This window comes from Pleurodeles waltl, chromosome 4_1 (assembly GCF_031143425.1).
Source record: "Pleurodeles waltl isolate 20211129_DDA chromosome 4_1, aPleWal1.hap1.20221129, whole genome shotgun sequence".
Taxonomy (NCBI): domain Eukaryota; kingdom Metazoa; phylum Chordata; class Amphibia; order Caudata; family Salamandridae; genus Pleurodeles; species Pleurodeles waltl.
The window spans coordinates 597,636,666-597,661,771 of NC_090442.1; the positions used below are offsets into that span (position 1 = coordinate 597,636,666).

At 44.8% G+C, this 25,106-nt stretch overlaps 1 protein-coding gene across 1 annotated transcript in view; it reads left to right on the forward strand.

Annotated features, from left to right (window-relative positions):
- The window catches only part of STAB2 (stabilin 2), an 805,158-nt gene that overhangs the window by 170,229 nt on the left and 609,823 nt on the right, over positions 1 to 25,106 (forward strand). The window contains 2 exon segments of the mRNA XM_069228991.1: positions 13,166 to 13,228; positions 13,341 to 13,451. Of these exon segments, the coding sequence (XP_069085092.1) occupies positions 13,166 to 13,228; positions 13,341 to 13,451 (174 nt within the window).

Below are 25,106 nucleotides of genomic sequence, written 5' to 3' on the forward strand. Positions count from 1 at the left end.
GCTGCTGCGGCGGCCGCGGGTGAGAAATGCGATGGTGCTCCCAGGCATCAAAAGTACATGAGACACGCCAGAGAGCATGAAGTAAAGCTGCCCCACCGGAGAGGAAAATGGTGCTGTTTGCGCACCGAAATGAAGACAAAAATGCCTGGGGCCACCCCCCTCGGCCAGTTTTCAAAATAGTCATGGCAAAAGCGCAGCCCACAGCGTGAGAAACGCTGCTGCTGTGGGCGCGCACGAAGAAGTTACTGCCATGCAGTGAGGTGCTTCCATGCACCAGGAAAAGGAAGGAAAATGCCCAGGGCTGCCCCTACCCCAGAAATGCCGCCAACACGGCCAGCAGCGTCAGAGAAGGCTGCCGCAGCCAAAATGAGGCTGAACAATGGTGCAAACACGCACCGAAACAAAGTGAAATATAAGGTGCAGACATGCACCAAAGTGCAAGAAAATGCCCAGGGCCGCTCCCTCTACAAGCGACCCGACCGAGAGGTGCTGACCTGCACCAAAATAAAGAAAAGCCCAGGGCCGCTCCCCCACCTTCTTTTTCTAAAAATAAAATGCTGAAATGCGGCCCGCAGCGTGAGGAAATGCTGCGGCCGCGTAATGAAAATGGTGCTGGCCTGCACCCAACTGACAGCAAAATGCCCAGAAATGCGTGGGAGTAAGTGGAGAGGTGCTGACACGCACCTAAAAAATATTCAAAGTGCCCAGAGCCCCCACCCCCCTCACAGAACCTCATGCTGTCTGCCTGCTACCGGCCTTTTCAAACGAGGCTGAACAATGACATTTACATTTTACAAGAAAAAAAAGAAGACAGAAAAGTGCAAGAAGAAAAACGTCACTTACCCGCCGCTCCAGTCACCAGCAAAAGCCCCCACCAGCCTGAAGAACTCCTCAGCTGCATGACTTCTAGCATGGTTTCGGCATCTGCTTCAAAACAAACGAAGCCCGTAGAAGGAAGAAAGGAGACTGTGACATCACCTGTCACACTGCAACAAAGAAAGGAGAGTGTGTGACATCACCATTCACACTGCAACACCTGACGACCACAGAAGAACAAGAATGGAAGATCAACAGGGTGGAGAGATGGAGGACTCACACAACAAAGGAAGAGTGCACCCACAGACAAGACAGCCACCAGGGTGCGGTGACGTCACTGGAGACAGCATGGCGTGAGTGCCAAATGTAAGACGCCATGCGCGAACTGCGTACTTACCCCACATGTCAAAGGTGACCATCCAAGCCACCTGTCATCGGCTGCTTGAAGCAGAGGGCACCACTGCTAGCATCTGCACATGAGCAAAAGAAAGACTGCACTCGCTGTGACGAAGTTACTCCAATCACCCTTACTTCAGCAACATCCCTTGTCATCCAGGTCTCCAAACGGCAAACATCATCATTGTCATGTGCATCACAGTATTCATCAAAGGAGCAATTAAACAACCAGACTGGAGTCCTACACCTCTGCTTTAATGCTCTGAAGAACCAGTCAACCAATGACCAGCTGCTCGCCCTGTCTGTATCCTGCTCTCGGTGGCAAGAGCAAAGTCGTGACCTAGACCCATCTATCCCTGTAATTGCATGCGACTAGGCTGTGGCTCCTAGGAGGTCATGCAGCTGCCCTATGTGGCACACAAGCAGCCCCAGTGCAAACCACAAGCAGTCCCGTGACAACCCAGACAAGGGGCCTCTCAAGCTTGAGAGAGGAATGGACATTGCCCCACCGATGAAGTCAAAGAGACAAAACAGGGCTGTGCAATGGAGACTCCCAACAGGTCACAGCACACCAAGACTGTCTTCAGTGAAATAACATGACACCAACTAGACACCCTCCTGGCGACGTGTTAGACATCTGAAAGCCCGCATGCACCTGATCCATGTCTGCAAGCGCCCTGACCATGGAACATCCACCCTTGTGGATGCACGAATGATTTGACCATGGCTCCTGTCGGAGAGCCTGCAGCGGCCGGCAGATGGCACACACGCAGCCCAGCACAGTCCATGCCAATCCCGTGGCAAACCCATCGAAAAGGCCTCGAGGAAGTTCCATAGTGAAGAATCCAAAACCGAGAGGTGGTCTGGAAGCAGCTCTGCCATCAGAGGGTCAGAACATACAAAGGCTTCAGAGGAGGACCTCACGCCATCACAGATGTCATCCGTCTTCAAGGGATTGGCCTTCGTGAAGCCAGGATGTCTCGGCAAGCAGATTCACAGTGGACTCCACCAACGCTCGTGATGCACCCAATTCGAATGACACACCCAATTCGAATGATACGCCCTATTTGAACAAATTGAACTGTAAACACCACCAGCCTCGCCACGAGTGCCCACAGGATTGAAGCACAGTGCATCAGTGGACACTTGTCCAGCCATCTGACTGTCGGAGTCCAGATTTCTTCCACACTGTGTTCGTGCCCGGCTGTGACTGGTTAAATCATGAACTCGTGCAGAAGGATCCGGGTGCTCCCAGCTGCACCTGCCCACGGCAATCCTGCGGCCTGCCTTCTCGAGGCCGAGAGACTGATGGTGGTGTTTTTGTTACTGTGTTTTTCTCTTTCAGGTTGGACTTTGTTTTGGTTCCTCAAAGTTTTGGAGGAATGTAGTGTCCTGCTGGACACGTTCTAGTGTTTGGCCAGCCTCTCTGCTGAGGGCTGGCCTCCCACATACACCCCACACCCACCCAACACAGGCGTCACCGGTCAGGTGACCCTGGCAATAAAAAGGGCCGGGTGCACGTGCCCAGGGCCAGTTACACCCACCAAGAAATCGTGTCTGTGTCATCTCATTTTAGTAGCATGGGGGCCTAGGGCCCCAACACTACAAAGTGTAGGACTTGAAATGTAGACTACCGGGTCACTGTAGAGCACTGATTGGGATTTACCAGCTGCTTAACGTGATACTCTACTTTGAAGCACAAAGTTATTTTTTTTTATAGGGGTCGGCAGAACTCGTGGAGTTTTACACTGGAATGTCACGGAGTCACATAAAAACTCAGTGAAATTCAGTGGAGTTCTGCTAACTGGCGGAAAGAAATGCAATTTGGCACCAGTAGCAAGAGCAGTGCCGAAATATCAACATGGACGACACCATGCGTTGCACAAGAGCACGTGGACATTCGAGTTGATTTTGCTGCTGCTCAAGTAGAACATCTATTTGAGCAGTAGCAAATGTACTCGAGCAGCAGACCTCTGACTGCCCTCAGCCATCCATGTTAGAAAATCACACTAAGGGACACCAAATCTCGCTCTCGTTTTCTGGAGCCTCACAATAAAAAAAAATCCACCATGGGGCGTTAAAGTGTAACGCATAATGACCAAATTTCCAACAATTCTATGGACGGATTAAACATTCCACCCACCCCTAGTTTTTCACTCACAACACACAGACAAAACCCCTTTCTCATCCAGGGAGTGACATCATATGATTTAATTATAAGTAAAGCAAGCCTGCAACTTATGTTCACATTTGTTAATTTTGTAAATTGCGCCAACAGTGGCTCAGTGTCATTTTGAATGCCAAAAACTAGATCTTTGTCCCTGGACATGAGTGAAACTGTGTGTGTACATTTGTCATTGTTTGACTGTGTCACCCTTAGAATATCACCTTGTACACATTGTATTGACATTGTTTAAGTTTGCTGGCCCTGCTTGTTAGTCCACAATGTTTCTGTGTATTAGCTCTTGCTGTACATGTACAAAAGTGTGACTCAGCTAACCTTGTGAGTGTGACTTAACTGCCCAGGTGACTGTGACTCAACTGCTTCATTCCAAGATAGCCTTTTCACCATGTTTACCTCACTCTGTTGGAATTTAATTTTATCCTAGATTACTCTCCTTACATCCTTGGCACTTTTCCATTCTGCACAAGTGCCACTAATTTTAGGATATTTCTAAAGATATCATTGAAGTCCCTTAATTTTACTTTCTATGAGGTGACCTCCTTTCTTCTTCATTGCCTCTAATTTCTCGTTAACTTAAAATAAAGTTGCCTTGTGGCCTTGAAAGCTAATGAAGTCTTCCATTTTGGTGTTTACCAGCTATAGCATCACTCCTACCCCTACAAAATTGCCATTGTGGTCTTTCCTCATTATAGCCCTAAGCATATCAAGTGGAGAACTACATGCTTGTGCGTTCATTTTCTAGGCCTATTAGCGATCTCTTTCTGTCCATGCCTATACTCTCAACATAATACCTAAATATCATTCACAATTGTAGTCTGTTTCCTTGTTGCTCTGGAAAATATACCAGCAGACCTTTATCCTAATATTAATACTATTGGTAACTATAGGTTCGATGGCATCTGTCGCTGTAGATACGCATGTTCTGCAATAGCTCGCCATCTGGTGTTGGGCCGGAGTGTTACAAGTTGTTTTTCTTCGAAGAAGTCTTTCGAGTCACGGGACCGAGTGACTCCTCCTTTTGTCTCCATTGCGCATGGGCGTCGACTCCATCTTCGATTGTTTTTTTTCCGCCATCGGGTTCGGACGTGTTCCTGTCGCTCCGAGTTTCGGAACGGTAAAAATAGTTAATTTCGGAAGATTTTCGTCGGTATTGTTGCGTTCGGGATCGGCGTACTTAGATTCAACACCGCATCGAAGATCGAAGAGCTCCGGTGCCCTTCTGGGTAGTTTTTTCGATCCTCCGTCGGGGCCTGGTCGGCCCGACCGCGTGCTGAGGAACGCCGATGGAACGGACCCCGTTCCGTTTCTGCCCCAAATGCCACGATAAATACCCCTACACAGACCAACACTTGGTCTGCAACCTGTGCCTGTCACCTGAGCACAGCGAAGACACCTGCGAGGCCTGTCGTGCGTTCCGGTCCCGAAAAACACTCCGAGACCGTCGAGCCAGAAGACTTCAAATGGCGTCCGCACCGACAGCCCAACGGGAGTTCGAGGAACAGGAAGAAGAAGGTACCTTCTCGATCCAAGACTCAGACTCCGAAGGATTCGACGACACACAAACCGTGAGTAAGACGTCGAAAACCACACAAAGAAACATTTACAAGGCCCAGGGGACGCCACTGCCACCAGGCCATGGCTCCACCCATAAATTCGGTGACCGACCGTCGGCACCGAAAAAGGCCCAAACAGTGCCGAGATCGTCCGACTCCGGTCGAGACACCGGCACGCAGCCTTCTCGGGACCGAGAAAGTGCTGGAGACAAGCCTCGACACCGAGATGCCGGTGTGGACACGGCTCGACGCCGAGACAGCGGCACCGAAACAGATCGACGCCGAGAGGTTTCGGCCCCGAAAAGGAAAAAAGTCACCTCGGAGCCGAAAAAACACGCAGACAAAGTTTCGACGCCGAAACAAACTGCAAGCGACCCAGCTTCAGGCTCTTATACAGAAGAGCACTCGCTAACCTCCCAAATGCAAAAGCATAGGTTTGAGGAAGAGCTACAAGCAACTGATGTGGACCATACGCAAAAGCGTATCTTCATTCAGCAGGGGACAGGAAAAATAAGCACCCTTCCCCCCATTAGGAGAAAGAGAAGGTTGGAGTTCCAGACGGAACAAGCACCACAACCAAAAGTGGTTAAAAGAATTACACCACCACCCTCTCCTCCGCCCGTGATTAACGTTTCACCAGCACAAACTCCATCTCACTCCCCAGCTCACACCACCATGAGCCAGGGTGACCAAGATCAGGACGCATGGGACCTATACGACGCCCCAGTGTCAGATAACAGCCCGGAGGCCTACCCTACAAAGCCATCTCCACCAGAAGACAGCACCGCGTACTCTCAGGTGGTGGCTAGAGCAGCACAATTTCATAACGTAAGCCTCCACTCAGAACAGGTCGAGGATGATTTCTTGTTCAACACACTCTCCTCCACCCACAGCTCCTACCAAAGCCTGCCTATGCTCCCTGGTATGCTCCGGCACGCAAAAGACATATTTAAGGAGCCGGTCAAAAGTAGGGCAATCACACCAAGGGTGGAAAAGAAGTATAAGCCGCCTCCTACGGACCCGGTTTTCATCACTACACAGCTGCCACCAGACTCTGTTGTTGTAGGAGCAGCTAGGAAAAGGGCCAACTCTCACACATCTGGAGATGCACCACCCCCAGATAAAGAAAGCCGCAAGTTCGATGCAGCTGGTAAAAGAGTCGCAGCACAAGCTGCAAACCAGTGGCGCATCGCGAACTCCCAGGCACTACTTGCGCGCTATGACAGAGCCCACTGGGACGAGATGCAACATCTCATTGAACATCTGCCCAAGGACTTCCAAAATAGGGCGAAACAAGTGGTTGAGGAGGGACAGACCATCTCCAACAACCAGATACGTTCCTCCATGGACGCTGCAGATACAGCTGCACGGACAATTAATACATCTGTAACTATCAGACGGCATGCATGGCTCCGAAACGTCTGGATTTAAACCAGAGATTCAACAAGCAGTTCTCAATATGCCTTTTAATGAAAAAGAACTGTTTGGTCCAGAAGTGGACACAGCGATTGAGAAACTCAAAAAAGATACGGACACTGCCAAAGCCATGGGCGCACTCTACTCCCCGCAGAGCAGAGGGAATTACAGCACATTCCGTAAAACGCCCTTTCGAGGGGGGTTTCGGGGTCAAAGCACACAAGCCAGCACCTCACAAGCAACACCGTCCACTTACCAGGGACAGTATAGAGGAGGTTTTCGGGGACAATATAGAGGAGGGCAATTCCCTAGAAATAGAGGGAGATTTCAAAGCCCCAAAACCCCTACTACTAAACAATGACTCACATGTCACTCACCCCCTCCACACAACACCAGTGGGGGGAAGAATAGGTCATTATTACAAAGCATGGGAGGAAATCACTACAGACACTTGGGTTCTAGCAATTATCCAACATGGTTATTGCATAGAATTTCTACAATTCCCTCCAAACATACCACCAAAAGCACAAAATTTAACAACACACCATTCCAATCTCCTGGAGATAGAAGTGCAGGCACTATTGCAAAAGAATGCAATCGAATTAGTGCCAAACACACAAATAAACACAGGAGTTTACTCACTGTACTTTCTGATACCAAAGAAGGACAAAACACTGAGACCAATCCTAGACCTCAGAGTAGTGAACACTTTCATCAAATCAGACCACTTCCACATGGTCACACTACAAGAAGTATTGCCATTGCTAAAACTACACGACTACATGGCAACTTTAGACCTCAAGGATGCTTATTTCCATATACCAATACACCCATCGCACAGGAAATACCTAAGGTTTGTATTCAAAGGAATACATTACCAATTCAAGGTACTGCCTTTCGGATTAACAACCGCACCAAGAGTCTTTACCAAATGTCTAGCGGTAGTCGCTGCACACATAAGAAGGCAGCAAATACATGTGTTCCCATATTTGGACGACTGGCTAATCAAGGCCCACTCGTTCATACCGTGCTCAAATCACACAAATCAGATCATACAAACCCTCTTCAAACTCGGGTTCACCGTCAATTTCACAAAATCCAAAATTCTGCCACGCAAGGTACAACAATACCTGGGAGCCATAATAGACACATCAAAGGGAGTAGCCACTCCAAGTCCACAAAGAATTCAAAATTTCAACACCATCATACAACGCATGTATCCAACACAAAAGATACAGGCAAAGATGGTATTACAACTCCTAGGCATGATGTCATCATGCATAGCCATTGTCCCAAACGCAAGACTGCACATGAGGCCCTTACAACAATGCCTAGCATCGCAGTGGTCTCAAGCACAGGGTCACCTTCTAGATCTGGTGTTAATAGACCGCCAAACTTACCTCTCGCTTCTGTGGTGGAACAACATAAATTTAAACAAGGGGCGGCCTTTCCAAGACCCAGTGCCACAATACGTAATAACAACAGATGCTTCCATGACAGGGTGGGGAGCACACCTCGATCAACACAGCATACAAGGACAATGGAACGTACATCAAACAAAACTGCATATCAATCACCTAGAACTTCTAGCAGTTTTTCAAGCACTAAAAGCTTTCCAACCAATAATAGTTCACAAATACATTCTCGTCAAAACAGACAACATGACAACAATGTATTATCTAAACAAGCAGGGAGGGACGCACTCCACGCAGTTAAGCCTGCTAGCACAAAAAATTTGGCATTGGGCAATTCACAACCAAATTCGCCTAATTGCACAGTTTATACCAGGGATACAAAATCAACTCGCAGACAATCTCTCTCGAGATCACCAACAGGTCCACGAATGGGAAATTCACCCCCAAATTCTGAACACTTATTTCAAACTCTGGGGAACACCTCAGATAGACTTGTTTGCGACAAGGGAGAACGCAAAATGCCAAAACTTCGCATCCAGGTACCCACACAAACAATCCCAAGGCAATGCCCTATGGATGAACTGGTCAGGGATATTTGCTTACGCTTTTCCTCCTCTCCCTCTCCTTCCTTACCTGGTAAACAAACTCAGTCAAAGCAAACTCAAACTCATATTGATAGCACCAACTTGGGCAAGGCAACCCTGGTACACAACGCTGCTAGACCTCTCAGTGGTACCCTGCACCAAATTGCCCAACAGGCCAGATCTGTTGACACAGCACAACCAAAAGATCAGACACCCAGATCCAGCATCGCTGAATCTAGCAATCTGGCTCCTGAAATCCTAGAATTCGGGCACTTACAACTTACCCAAGAATGTATGGAAGTCATAAAACAAGCAAGAAGGCCATCCACCAGGCACTGCTATGCAAGTAAATGGAAGAGGTTTGTTTGCTACTGCCATATTAATCAAATACAACCATTACACACAACTCCAGAACATGTAGTGGGTTACTTGCTTCACTTACAAAAATCTAACCTAGCTTTCTCTTCCATTAAGATTCACCTTGCAGCAATATCTGCATACCTGCAGACTACCTATTCAACTTCCCTATATAGAATACCAGTCATTAAAGCATTCATGGAGGGCCTTAGGAGAATTATACCACCAAGAACACTACCTGTTCCTTCATGGAACCTAAATGTTGTCCTAACTAGACTTATGGGTCCACCTTTTGAACCCATGCACTCCTGCGACATACAGTTCCTAACCTGGAAGGTGGCATTTCTCATCGCCATTACTTCCCTGAGAAGAGTAAGCGAGATTCAGGCGTTTACTATACAGGAACCTTTTATACAACTACACAAAAATAAAGTCGTCCTAAGGACCAATCCTAAATTTTTGCCAAAGGTTATTTCACCGTTCCATCTAAATCAAACAGTGGAACTTCCAGTGTTCTTTCCACAGCCAGATACCGTAGCTGAAAGGGCACTACATACATTAGATGTCAAAAGAGCATTAATGTATTACATTGACAGAACAAAGAACATCAGAAAGACTAAACAACTCTTTATTGCATTTCAAAAACCTCATGCAGGAAACCCAATTTCAAAACAAGGTATAGCCAGATGGATAGTTAAATGCATCCAAATCTGCTACCTTAAAGCTAAACGACAGCTGCCCATTACACCAAGGGCACACTCAACCAGAAAGAAAGGTGCTACCATGGCCTTTCTAGGAAACATCCCAATGCAAGAAATATGTAAGGCAGCCACATGGTCTACGCCTCACACATTCACCAAGCACTACTGTGTAGATGTGTTATCCGCACAACAAGCCACAGTAGGTCAAGCTGTATTAAGGACATTATTTCAGACTACTTCCACTCCTACAGGCTGATCCACCGCTTTTGGGGAAATAACTGCTTACTAGTCTATTGCAGAACATGCGTATCTACAGCGACAGATGCCATCGAACTGAAAATGTCACTTACCCAGTGTACATCTGTTCGTGGCATCAGTCGCAGTAGATTCGCATGTGCCCACCCGCCTCCCCGGGAGCCTGTAGCAGTTTGGAAGTTACCTTCAATTATCTATATATGTATCATCTCAACCTTAAATAGGTGCATACTTAGTCACTCCATTGCATGGGCACTATTACTACAATTCAACTCCTACCTCACCCTCTGCGGGGAAAAACAATCGAAGATGGAGTCGACGCCCATGCGCAATGGAGACAAAAGGAGGAGTCACTCGGTCCCGTGACTCGAAAGACTTCTTCGAAGAAAAACAACTTGTAACACTCCGGCCCAACACCAGATGGCGAGCTATTGCAGAACATGCGAATCTACTGCGACTGATGCCACGAACAGATGTACACTGGGTAAGTGACATTTTCATTATATATTCCACCAGAAGGTTATTGCACTAATCAGCTAACAACCTGCAGCCTAGAAGCAGGAACAAAATGATGGAAATAAGATCACGTCAAACAGAGATGCCCCAGAAATGGGATGCAGTCAACAGAGTTTTAAAGCAGCAGGAATGGGCATGGTGGATTTCAGGTTGTAAATGAAAGCTTTCAAGAACAAGGAAGCCACGGCCCTAGTGGCATTTCACCAGATTGCAAAATGGAACAAGCAACCAAAAGGGACTAAGGTTCTTGAATAACATGAGTTTGTAAGGTATAAGAAAGTTCAAAAGTTATTATAAAGCAAAGTCAAAAATGTAAGGATGATTCTCTCGCAAACAAGTAACCAAGGGCAAAGTTATATATGCCTTTGAATCTAGATTGCATTTTTCCATCCCGAAAGCTAGATGCACTACAGCATTTTGCACTAACTGGAGTCTTTTCACACTGTGAGCTTTGTAATACTCCAGGAGAGAATTCACTGCTGAGCTCAGAAAAAACAGCATTGTTGTGTGTATGTATCATACTTGTGAATGTTCATCGCATGGCCAAAATGTATCACTATTCAGTACACATCTGTACCTGAACTTTGAATGGGGTATTCTGATAAACAAACCTGAACCAGAAATGGGTTTGTCTTGTAAATAAAGCAAATGCTGTATATTTTATTCAATTAAATCTGCATGAACTAATACTGATCATCATAGTGTTCCCTTTATTCGTACTTACATCTATCAAAATGAGTTTACACAGCTATTTTACCTCTAAAATCTTTTCAGTCGAACTCACTTCTTTCTTCTTGTGCCAATTCCCAACTCTTAGTTATCTTTAAAAATGTGCACTTTTTAATTTTGCAATCCTCAAACATATTTTTATTTACTGCTTGGTGCCTTCCCCTCAAATTATGTATTTCTAAATCACTTTTATCTCACTATTGACTTCCACATATTCATGTTTTAAGAGCTCTGTAGGATTAGTCTCCTTTATGATTTGCCATTGGACACCTTGCATCTCCCCTTGTTGCTCCTTACCATATTGTTCTTAAAACAAATCACTTTAATCAATAAAATGGCAGCTACCACTTACTACTTTAGGCTATTAGAAGAAACTTGCCTGTAAAAGTTATTATCGGTATCTTATCGTTAATGTAGTGGATCATTTGTTGTAAACAGTGATAAGATTTTCAAGTGGGTTTAACATCCTCACTTAGTGGTGTGTTATGAATTGTTGGCATTATTTAATATCTCCTAGTAACTCACAGAAGGCACTGTATGTAATGACACCTGGCCCAAAGTATTCTCCCTTCAGGTCTACAAATTATGCTCAATTGTGTTACACTCACCTGATTTAACCCTTTACCGATATAAATTCCTAACCTCTCCAGTCTTAGAGGCATTACAGTGGCCTCATCCAATACAGCCAAACACTACTTCATGAAAACAAGCAACCTATAAAGAACAGAAGTAACAGTCACAGACCCTAGTGTAATTGATTGCCTTCATTACCCATCCACCTGCATCCTCATATCACGCAACCATCAGTATATTTACCACAGACTGATATCCTACGTGGTTTCCATCCGTGTTCTTCTCAGGTTCCTGCTTATCTGAGAGAATCAAGAGAGTGACAAAGAGAGAGAGAGAGTAACAGAGGCCCAGAGAGGGAGAGAAAGAGAGAAAGGGAGATTATGTTCATTGATCTTCTCAAGTTCATTCTAGTCCACAGGCGTTAAAGGACCTTTGCATAGTTTTAGTACAACCTTTGGAGAATCTTTTCATATTGCTCAGCATCCAATATGGAAATTGTGTTTCCAGAAGGACTAAGTTTAGCAGCTGGGGATGGGTGCAGGGGAACACAAATTGTGTTTGTTTCTTTCCTGAGTTATCTGATCAGTGTGGGGCGCTTTCATTTTAAAGGCCACTTCCTCTCTAATCCTTTGTGTAGCAATCTAGGGCCAAGATCTTACTTCCCCCTGTGCTTCTTGCGAGAGTCGTTTAGCACAACATAGTTGTTACCAGAACAGGGGCAGCAACATTTCAAGTTGTAGGACATGGTGGTTGTTCTGTGTGAATGTCAGACCATGGTAACATATTTGCCCGAAATCTCTTCAGTCTCATTATTAACTTTTACTGGCCTTAAAGGCCATCAGTTCTGGAATGCATGATCGAAAAGACCCTGAAAAGTTTAGAGACTTAAGTTTAAAGAACTTTTCTCTTTGCTGGATTCTGATAAAATCCCCTGCTTTCCTTGTGGAATGAAATCACAATTATGAGTTGTTGATGGCTATCTACCATGTATCCCGTTAAGGTCCAACAGATGATTCTGATCCAGCAAATACATGCAGATATCTAGAGCTTACGTTTCTGCATAGCACTCATCCATTTTACCTTGTTTCCTCACCAACCCTGTTTGGAAAACCAGACAACTCAGAAGTCCTTAATAGCTATGGGAATCTCCCGTCTGCTTCCCTCGCGCCGCTTCATTCCACCATCACCACTCACCATGAGCCAGGTCCAAAAACCAGGATCTGCACTTGCTACCTCCTATTCAGTGGGTGCACATCAAATCTGCTATGTTACACCTATGCTCTGCATGTTGCTTGAGAAAAGAACACTGATTGAAAAAAGAACATTCAAGGTAGGTTCCTTTATATGTTCTCACTTTTGGACCAGAGGGAACGCTTAGACTTTACGCTCATTGTTTAAATAAGTGCAATGACTACTCAAGGGGATCATAGTTTGTGAGGACATGGGGAGCTAATCTTTCCTAAAGACTACTAGCTCTGTTCCTTGACAATACACTATGCTTTCACCGCTTTTGAAGAAAAGCAAGCCATCTGTGAACTGATGGCCCTTATGTGAACAGAGAATAGAAAAAATATGTTTTAAACATTAATCTGTATGTTTTAGTCACATGATATTTATGTATTTGCTGAAAAAATACATGATCTTTCATATGGACAATATATTGTTTTAGAAATCAATTATGAGCATACTTGAAGAAAATGGAAGATACAACAGTTTTACATCCTTGTTAGCGGTAAGATGATTACAACAAATACTTATACTTATATAATTATATTTGATACACTACCAAATGACTGTAAATTCTATACTGCATGATAATTTATTGTGTGATCATATATCAACAGAACAGTGATGTGGGAAGGAGGTTGTCAAGATATTACACCATCTTTGCTCCAAGCAATACTGCTCTGGACGAATTGCAAGATAATGCTTTGGAATATCTGCGTTCCACAGAGGTGAGAATTGTGCAGCAGAGGGGCTGCTTTCCCACACTAGCACTAACTATGTTACATGAGTTTGAAAGAAATTATTTTACCTTTTGAAAAAAGGGCCTTTCAAGGATTCCAAAAAAGATGAATTGCTGAACCATTGTATTCACTGCAGATACATGTGTATAACCTGAAGTGCACATATGCAGCTCCTTTTGGATCCACCCAGTTTCTCATCAATCTGAACTCAATAGAAATGAGAACCATAGAGCTTGATAGGGGTAGCACCTGTTATTAGAGTGCCTGAGATTTTGGTAATAAAATCAGTAGCATGACAGAATACATGCCACAAACTATTGTGGTACAAAAATATTGTCAAAATATTATCATTGAAAATATCGAATTTACATACTTATATATAGTACAAGATTATTGACTGCTAAAATATCATAGCCCATTACATTGGTAAGTATATGTATTTAAATGTAACTAAAATTATTGACATTTGAAAACAAAATTAAATATAACTTCAAAATGTAATATATACACAACTAGAAAACATGCAAAACTAAGTTAGTTACTTTGAAAAATATTTCTAATTCTAAGAATACGTGTGATGATAAAATTATTTTAATGACTAATCTAAAAAGTATTATATTTATGCACTCAACAATTTATTATACTAATAAGTAAAATTTGTGAATACAAAATATATACATTTCCAGTAAAGTGTTAAAGCCATAAAAGCATAGATAATTATTAATAAAGCTAAAAACACTTAAAACATATGCATTTATTCAAGCATAAAAATACATCCTCAAATATGTAAAAAAATACTCATTTTAAATACATGGGGGGTCATTACAACCCTGGCGGTGCAATCCAGGGAATTATGACCGCGGTTTCCCGCCACATTTGCCCCGGCGGTGATAATCCACCTGCGCTGCCCAGGGGATTATGAGTCCCCGACCGCCAGCCTTTTCCTGGCAGTTTGAACCGCCAGGAAAAGGCTGGCGGTACGGGGAGCCGCGGGGCCCCCTAACAGGGCCCCATGCAGCTTTTCACTGTCTGCATAGCAACTGCATCCGTCGCACGCCTGCAACACTGCCGGCTCCATTTGGAGCCGGCTCCTGTATTGCGGCCGAGATCCCCACTGGGCCGGCGGGCGGAAACCGCGGGCCAAGGTCATGAGGGCCTAAATCACAAAAATAAGAAATATCGTGCAAAACAAAATAAAACAAATCAAAATAATTTAAAGAAATACATTCTTTTGAAAATATATACTTTTGAATACAATATTCTCAAAATATTTTGTGTATAAAAAACATAATGAGCAAAAACTAGTATCGTACCTCCAGTCCCAAAAAATTGGGAAATACACACATTGGCCCTCATTACGACCCTGGCGGTCAGACCGCCACCAATGTGCAACCACCACATTACGACCACGATGGTCGGACTGCCAGCACCGCCAGTTTTCCTCCACAGGACGGTCTGGCAGTCCTAATCTGCCATAGCAGCGCTGCCCTGGGGATTACGACTCTCTTCTCTGCCAGCTAACTCTGTTTCTGCCCACTGACCCAGCGGGAAACTCGTAATGGGGCCAACAGGGAGGCAGCTACACTGGCGGCAACCTACCCATCGGGACTTCAGCGGACGGGCTTTTCCATCCGCCGAAGTCTTAATCAGGCCCATTGTGTAGGGAGGTCAGATTTACTATTCTAACTCCAAAGTAGTTAACAGTGGTGATTCTGCACACATTGGGGGGAGGCTTCCTTACTGTTCTAACTTCAGTTTAATAAACATTGGGGAAAATACATACATTAAGAGGGGCAGAATTACTATTCTAGCTGTAGCTTAACAAACATTGTGGAAAGGACAAACATTAGGGGAGTCCAATTTATTATTCCAACTCCACTTAGACAAACTTTGGAGAAAGTGCCTATATTTGAGGGGGTGGATTTACTAATCTAACTTCTGTTCAACAAACACTGTGAAAAATATATACATTGGGGCAGTAGGGGCAGATTTATTTTTTTAACTCAAATGTAAGAAACACTGTGGAATGAGCATGCATGGGGGTCTGAAAATGTACTGTTCTAACAGTAATCCAGCATGCAGCGAAGGTGCATACATTGGGTTAGGGGCATCCAATTTACTTTTCTAACTTGTATTGGAGAAACACGCATGTATTTGTGGGGCTGATTTAATACTCTGATTGCAGTGCACCAAAATGTTGGCGAAAGGAAATACATTATGGAGGTCATATTTACTATTCCAACTATAGTTTGACAAACTTAGGAAAAAGTACATATATTTGGGATGTTAAGTTCACTAGAGCCAATAAATTGAAGTTCCCATTAAAAGTTATTTCAGAACATTATATTAGACAATTTAAAAGAAATTTAAATATCTCAAATAAATATCTTAATTAAAATACTTTCAAAAATGTAACAGATTTGCTAAAAAACACTATTAAAACTTGTTTTGAAATGAAAAGGCTCCCTCAAACTCATACATAACTCAAACAAAAAAATACTGTGCCATATTTACAAGGAGCTTGTGCCGACGTTGCATCATTTATTTTGACGCATCAGCAGCGCATTCTCTGCTCCATATTGCCTCATATTTACAAAATTCTGCATTTGGCCCAATGCATCCTTTTTTGTAGGCCTGTGTCAAAAAATAACTGCTCTGGAATCAGCTGCGCCATGCAGTTTATACTAATGCAGGATAGGCTTTCCCTCATAAAACCCACTTAGAACTGATGCAGTGATATTTACAAGTTTTTCAATGTGTGATGCATCTTTCAAATGCATTGATTAAACCTGGAATGCGTCAAATTTCCTACGCCTCTTCAACCCAGACATAGGAAATGACACAGTGGCTTTTCAATAGGAATCTGACCAGCTGAAGTCACTTTACACACTGGAATAAGTTACTAAATCACATCCCCTCAACTAGTAGAACTAGTAGTAGATCTACCCATGTGACAATCAAACCAGGAAGTGTTGGCAGCCATCTTGGGACTTGGCTTAAGCTGAGTCCCAGAAGAAAATAACAAGAAATACCAATGAGGCAAGGGTATGAACCTTCTTACCCCTTAGCTCTGGTGGTGGAGTCCCAGAGGGACCCTCCCAGCGCTAAAAAGCATTTTTTTATTTTACAGACCGAGTCACAGTGGATCCGCACATCATTATTATAAAGCCACCGGGGGGTCAAGTCCCGGGGGCATTTGTTTAAAATGCGGGAGGTGCTTCCAAGCCCCCTTCCACTGTCCAAATCCATTCTGGTGCTTGGGTTGTAGCTGTGTTTAAAGTTCCTATGGAAAAATGAATAGGGAAAACACATTTTGGGACCTCTCATTTTTCTCACGCCCCACAACATTCCATGCACAAGTTTGGCAAAAAGACCACGTTTTGGAAAGTTTTGTGAAGATTTGTTAAATGGCACCAAAGTTATTAGCAACACAAAAACATACAATCCTAACTATAACTACCCAGTGCCAGTATGTGTGTTTGTGTATATATATATATATACACACACATGTTCAACGGCATGTGTAGCTGCAGATACACATGCTGTGCATATCTCACCATCTAGTGTTGGGCTCAGAGTGTTACAAGTTGTTTTTCTTCGAAGAAGTCTTTTTTCCGAGTCAAGGGATCGAGTGACTCCTCCTCTCAGTGATAGTGTGCATGGGCATCGACTCCTTTTTTAGATTGTTTCTTTCTGCCGTCGCCATCGGCCGTCGGACGTGTTCCTTCTCACACCAAGACTATCGATTCGGAAACTATATACTAACTTTTGCCATACTGTCGGTATTGCTTTCAAATGCGTTTTCTTCTGCAATTGATCCAATAGTACCATCGGGATCAAGAAAATGCCCTTTTGGACGCTTGTGCCCTTCTTGGGCCTGTTCGGGCCCACTGCACCATAGCCTGATGGATCGGACTCCATTCCGATTCTGTCCTCTGTGCCACGCTAAATTTCCTTATACTGACAAGCACTTGGTCTGTAATCTTTGCCTTTCTCCTGAACATCGTGAGGAAGATTGTGGAGCTTGCCGCTTGTTTCGATCGAAGAAAACACTACACGATCGAAGGGCAAGAAGACTAGAGATGGCGTCGAAGCACACAGAGTCCACCGACACCCTCGAAGAGGAGCAGGCACAGATGGCAGTTTCGATCCCAGATTCTGACTCCGAACAAGGATCAGATGACGACAGCCAGCCAATTACAGCGGCGCAGTATGTGAGTACACCTGCCCCTACACCCACTTTTAAAAAATCAAGCAAGGCCTTTGCTGCATCACTGCTGTCAAGCCATGATTCCACCCAAAAAAAACTAATCAGCGACTGGCCCCTGGGTTTGGCGTAGAAAAAGGCCAAAACTCTCCACCAGGCCACATCTGTTTCGGTGTCGGAGTTGAGCAAGAAAATATTAACCTCAACCTCTGAACCGAGCCGACATCCACATTCTTTGGATCCGAAAACAATGCTGTCGGCTTCAGAGCCGAAACCTCGGCTAATAGCTTAGGGACCGAAAGACCTTGGATCCACTTTGGAGCCGAAAACATCATCCTATACAGAAAAAATTGGACTTTCGGCCTGAATGAAACATGTGCCAAAAACATCTACTGAATATTCCCCTAAGGGCACAAAACTAACCTCTGAACATCAAATAGAAGAATCTGACATTCAACCTATTTTGGAAAGAATACAAATCCAGAAAGAGACTGGGAAAACTATTACTTCTCCACCTCCACAGACTAAAAGAAAGCTAGCATTTCAAGAGACTCTTGATACTGCCCCACAACTGGCAAACATTTTCAAGAGGAAAAGAAAAGCCAAAACCTCTATCTTTCTCCACCACATTCACCGCAGCTTTCTTTCTCACCACAACCTGTCACTCCACCACCACTACCGTTACCATCACACTCCCATACTTATTCACAGGGAGACACTGTAAACCCATGGGACATGTATGATTTGGATCCTATTCCGTCTAATGATCCAGATCTCTACCCTACTAAACCATCCCGACCAGAGGATAGTACGGTTTATAACCAAGTTATATCTAGGGCAGCTGCATACCATGGGGACCCCTTCCAATTTGCGAGTGGGTTACCATCCACTTCAAGTGGATGGTAACTGCGACACCATTTGCGACCGCATATGCGGTCGCAAATGGCATTGCATACCACTGCGAATCGCAAATAGGAAGGGTACACCCCTTCCTATTTGCGATTCGGAAATGCATTTTGCGAGTCGGTCCCAACTTGCAAAATGCATTTCTGCATAGGAAACTGCGATTTGCGACTCGCAAACGGCATTTTTTGCCGTTTGCGAGTCGCAAATCGTTTCCTACATCTGGCCCCTAGTGTTGTTAGACTGCCAAACTTATACATCTCTGCAGTGGTGGAATCACAGCAGCTGAACAAAAGGGCGGTCCTTTCAAGACCCAGTGCCAAAGGCCATAATCGCAACAGATGCGTAGATGACAGGTTGGGAAGCCCATCTCAACAATCTAACAATACAAGGGTAATGGGACTCAATACAATTGACTTACCACATAAACCACTTGGAATTATTAGCTGTGTTCTTAACCATCAAAGCATGTTAACCTCAGATCATACACAAAACAGTCTTAATAAGAACAGACAACATGACAACAACGTATTATCTGGAAAAAACAAGGTGGGACACACTCATCCCAATTGTCCCTTCTAGTTTAAACAATATGGAAATGGGCAATTCACAATCACATTCACCTACTAGCGGAATATATCCCAGGAATACACAACCAGCTAGCACACCTTCTAAGCAGGATGCAGCAACAAATACATAAGTGGGAGATTCACCCACAGGTACTTCAATATTACTTTCAAATGTGGGGTACACCAAACATAGATCTTCTCGCTACAAGCGAAAACGCAAAATGCCAAAACTTTGCATCCAGAAACCCACACCCTCAGTCCAAGGGCAATGCTCTATGGATCAACTGGTCAGGGATATGTGCTTATACACTTCTCTCACCATGATACTCATAGCTCCCACGTGGGCACGCCAACACTGGTACACAACACTCCTAGATCTGTCAGTAGTGCCCCATCACAAGCTTCCAATCAGATCTGTTAACTCAGAACAAAGGTAAAATCAGGTATCCAAATCCCAGTGTGCTAAACGTAGCTATTTGGCTCCTGAAGTCTGTGGGGGTCATTCGGCCTCCAGGGCCACCGACCACGGGAGCACCGCCAACAGGCTGGCGGTGCTCCCACGCGCATTCTGACCGCGGCGGTTCAGCCGCGGTCAGAAGCGGAAAGTCGGCGGTCTCCCGCCGACTTTCCGCTGCTCGGGGGAATCCTCCATGGCGGCGGAGCGCGCTCCGCCGCCATGAGGATTCAGACACCCCCTACCGCCATCCTGTTCATGGCGGGAAACCCGCCATGAACAGGATGGCGGTAGGGGGTGCCGCAGGGGCCCCCGTAAGAGGGCCCCAAAAAGTATTTCAGTGTCTGCTTTGCAGACACTGAAATACGCGACGGGTGCAACTGCACCCGTCGCACCCCTGCAACTACGCCGGCTCAATTCTGAGCCGGCGTCCTCGTTGCAGGGGCATTTCCTCTGGGCCGGCGAGCGCTCTTTTGGAGAGCGCCCGCCGGCCCAGAGGAAATGTGTGAATGGCCGCCGCGGTCATTTGGCGGCGGGACTATGGCGGAAGGCCTCTGCCGTCCGCCATAGTCAGAATCAGGCCCTTAGTGTTTGGAGATTTACAGCTTCCATTACAATGTATGAACATTCTAAAACAAGCACGTAAACCAACAACCAGACAATCCTATGCAAATAAATAGAAACGGTTTGTATACTACTGCCAACCTAAAAATAGAGATCAACTTAAAGCATCAGTACCAAATATCGTGTGTTATTTGCTTTATTCACAAAAAGCAAACCTTGCTTTTTCCTCTATTAAGATTCATCTAACGGCCATATCAGCCTACCTACAAAACATACAGCATACTTCAACCTCTAGAGTTCCTGTCATAGAAGCATTTATAGAAGGACTTAAATGCATTATTCCACCAAGAACTTCACCAGTTCCCACATGGAATCTTAATATTGTGCTCACAAGACTTATGGGTACCCCATTCGAACCCATGCACTCTTTTGCTATTCGATTTCTCACATAGAAGGTTGCTTTCTTGGTAGCAATTACTTCATTGAGAAGATTAAGTGAAATTCAGGCATTTACTCTAGAAGAACCCTTCTTCTAAGTACACAAACACAAAGTAGTACTTAGGACAAATCCGAAATTCTTGCCTAAAGTGGTTTCCCCTTTTCACATTAGTCAGTCAGTGGAATTTCCAGTCGTCTTTCCACAGCCAGACTCTACTGCTGAAAGAGCTCTACACACTCTTGATCTTAAAAGAGCTCTAATATATTATGTTTGACAGAACAAAAGACTTTAGGAAAACTAAACAGCTTTTTGTTGCTTTCCAACAACCTCATCAAGGTAATCCCATTTCAAAACAAGGGTTAGCTAAATGGATCATGAGATGTACTCAAACATGCTACCTTAAAGCAAAAAGGCAACTATTAATAACTCCAAAAGTACATTCCACTAGAACAAAATGGTGCCTCCATGGTATTCTTAGGAAATATACCAGTGGCAGATATATGAAAGCTGTCACATGGTCCACACCACATACTTTCACAAAGCATTACTGTGTGGATGTCTTGTCTAGACAACAAGCCAATGTTGGACAAGCAGTGCTAAAAACACTATTTCAAACCACTTCAAACCACTCGATCCTGTGACTCGGAAAAATACTTATTTGAAGAAAAACAACTTGTAACACTCTGAGCCCAACACTAGATGGCAAGATATGCACAGCACAGATGTACACTAGGTAAGTGACATTTTCCATATATATATATATATATATATATATGTTCGATGGCATGTGTAGCTGCAGATACACATGCTGTGCACAGTCCGCCGTCTGGTGTTGGGCTCGGAGTGTTACAAGTTGTTTTTCTTCGAAGAAGTCTTTTCGAGTCACAAGACCGAGGGACTCCTCCCCTTTCGATTCCATTGCGCATGGGCATCGACTCCATCTTAGATTGTTTTTTTTCCGCCATCGGGTTCGGACGTGTTCCTTTTCGCTCCGTGTTTCGGGTCGGAAAGTTAGTTAGAATCTCAGGAAAAAACGTCGGTATTGTTGCGTTCGGTATCGGGTTAGTTAGAACAAATCGACACCGAATTTTGAAGAGCTCCGGTGGCCCTTTGGGGTAATTTCGATCCCCCGTCGGGGCCTGGTCGGCCCGACCGCGTGCAACTTCAAGACTGATGGAACGGACCCAGTTCCGCTTCTGTCCAAAATTCCATAACAAATATCTGTATACGGATCAGCATCTGGTCTGTAACTTGTGCTTGTCCCCCGAGCACAAGGAAGATACGTGTGAGGCCTGTCGGGCGTTTCGGTCGAGGAAGACGCTGAGAGACCGAAGAGCCAGGAGATTACAAATGGCATCCACGCCGACGGGTCAACAACGGTTCGAGGAGGAAGAAGAAACTTTCTCCATCCACGAGTCGGATTCGGAAGAACTCGACACCGAAGAAACAACAACCGTGAGTAAGACGTCGAAAATAAGGACTCACGAAAAGTCCACAAAAGCCCAGGGGACGCCACCGCCAACAGGCCATGGCTCAACCCAAAGACTAGGTGACCGACCCAAGGCACCAAAAAAGGGCATGCTGGTGTCGAAGTCATCCGACTCTGGTCGTGATACCGCCACTCAGCAACCTCGGAGCCGAGAGAGCGGCTCCGAGAAAATTCGGCACAGAGACAGCGGCACCGAAGAGATTCGGCACCGAGACACCGCGCCGGAACCTAAGAAAATTTCTTCGGAGCCGAAACATCCAGCCTCGGAGCCGAAAACCAGTTCCTATACAGAGGAACAAGGGTTAACCACCCAATTACACAGATTTGGAGAAGAGCTTCAAGCTGGAGAGCCTGACTACACGCAGAGAAGGCTTCATATTCCTGAGGATACAGGGAAGATAACAACTCTTCCCCCAATCAAGATTAAAAGGAAGCTTGCTTTTCAACAAGACAAGCAACCACTGGCAAAGGTGGCAAAGAAAACAACCCCGCCACCTTCTCCACCACCATCAACACATGCATCACCAGAGGCAACTCCACCACTAATGCACTCACCAGCTCATACCACAATGAGTCAGGATGATCCCGATGCATGGGACCTCTACGATGCTCCAGTGTCTGACAATAGCCCAGACTCTTATCCTACAAAACGGTCACCACCTGAGGACAGTACATCCTATACACAGCTGGTCGCAAGGGCAGCCGAGTTTCACAATGTCTCCTTACATTCGGAACCAATTGAGGATGACTTTCTCTTTAACACCCTATCCTCCACCCATAGCCAGTATCAAAGCCTTCCTTTGCTCCCAGGAATGCTAAGACATTCAAAGCAAATATTTCAGGATCCAGTTAAAGGCAGAGCCATAACTCCAAGGGTGGAGAAAAAATATAAGCCACCGCCCACGGATCCAATATATATTACAACACAACTAACACCAGACTCAGTAGTTGTGGGGGCAGCTCGTAAGAGAGCCAACTCTCATACCTCAGGCGACGCACCACCTCCAGACAAGGAGAGCCGCAAATTTGATGCTGCGGGAAAAAGGGTTGCAGCACAAGCAGCAAATCAGTGGCGTATTGCTAATTCAAAAGCACTTTTGGCAAGATACGACAGGGCTCATTGGGATGAAATGCAACATTTCATCGAACACTTACCCAAGGAGTTCCAAAAAAGAGCGCAACAGGTGGTGGAAGAGGGACAACGTATATCAAATAATCAGATAAGGTCTTCCATGGATGCAGCAGATACAGCTGCAAGGACAATAAACACTGCAGTCACAATACGAAGACACGCATGGCTGCACACTTCGGGGTTCAAACCGGAAATCCAGCAGGCTGTGCTCAATATGCCGTTTAATGAACAGCAATTGTTTGGGCCGGAGGTAGATACTGCCATCGAAAAACTCAAGAAGGACACCGATACAGCCAAAGCCATGGGCGCACTCTACTCCCCGCAGAGCAGAGGCACATTTCGGAAAATACCTTTTAGGGGAGGGTTTCGAGGTCAACCCACAGAAACCACAACCTCACAAACAAGGCCTACCTACCAGGGTCAATATCAGAGGGGAGGTTTTCGGGGGCAATTTAGAGGGGGCCAATTCCCAAAAAATTGAGGGAAATTCCAAGGCCCCAAAACCCCTCAAAATAAGCAGTGACTCACAAGTCACACACCCCCTTCACATAACACCTGTGGGGGGAAGACTAAGCCAATTTTACAAACTTTGGGAGGAAATAACAACAGACACTTGGGTCTTAGCAATTATCCAGCATGGTTATTGCATAGAATTTCGCCAATTCCCTCCAAACATCCCACCGAAAACAAACAATATGTCAAAACAACATATAGATCTTCTAGGACTAGAAGTTCAAGCATTGTTACAAAAGGACGCAATAGAATTAGTACCAATTCAACAAAAAAACACAGGAGTTTACTCACTGTACTTTTTAATTCCCAAAAAGGACAAAACTCTGAGACCAATACTGGATCTCAGAACACTAAATACCTACATAAAATCAGACCACTTTCACATGGTCACGTTACAAGACGTAATCCCACTGCTCAAACAGCAAGACTACATGACAACATTAGATCTAAAAGATGCGTACTTCCATATACCAATACATCCTTCACACAGGAAATACCTAAGGTTCGTATTCCAAGGAATACATTACCAATTCAAAGTGTTGCCAATCGGAATAACAACTGCGCCAAGAGTTTTTACAAAATGCCTGGCAGTAGTAGCTGCACATATCAGAAGGCAGCAAATACATGTGTTCCCGCACTTAGATGACTGGTTAATCAAAACCAACATGCTAAAACAGTGTTCAAAGCACACAAAATATGTCATACAAACCCTTCACAGGCTAGGTTTCTCCATCAACTACGCAAAGTCACACCTTTTGCTGTGTCAAACGCAGCAATACTTAGGAGCAACAATCAACACAGTAAAAGGGATTGCCACTCCAAGTCCACAACGGGTTCAAACATTTCACAAAGTAATACAGGCCATGTATCCAACAAAAAAGATACAAGTCAGAATGGTAATGAAACTACTAGGCATGATGTCTTCATGCATAGCCATTGTCCCAAACGCAAGATTGCACATGCGGCCCTTACAACAGTGCCTAGCATCACAATGGTCACAAGCACAGGGTCAACTTCTAGATCTGGTGTTGATAGACCGCCAAACATACATCTCGCTTCTATGGTGGAACAGTACACACTTAAACCAAGGGCGGCCTTACCAAGACTCAGTGCCACAATACGTCATAACAACAGATGCTTCCATGACAGGGTGGGGAGCACACCTCAATCAACACAGCATCCAAGGACAATGGGACATACATCAGAGACAGTTTCACATAAATCACTTGGAAATGTTAGCAGTATTTCTAGCGCTAAAAGCATTTCAACCCATAATAACCAAAAAATACATTCTTGTCAAAACAGACAACATGACAACAATGTATTATCTAAACAAACAAGGAGGGACACACTCGACACAGTTGTGCCTCCTC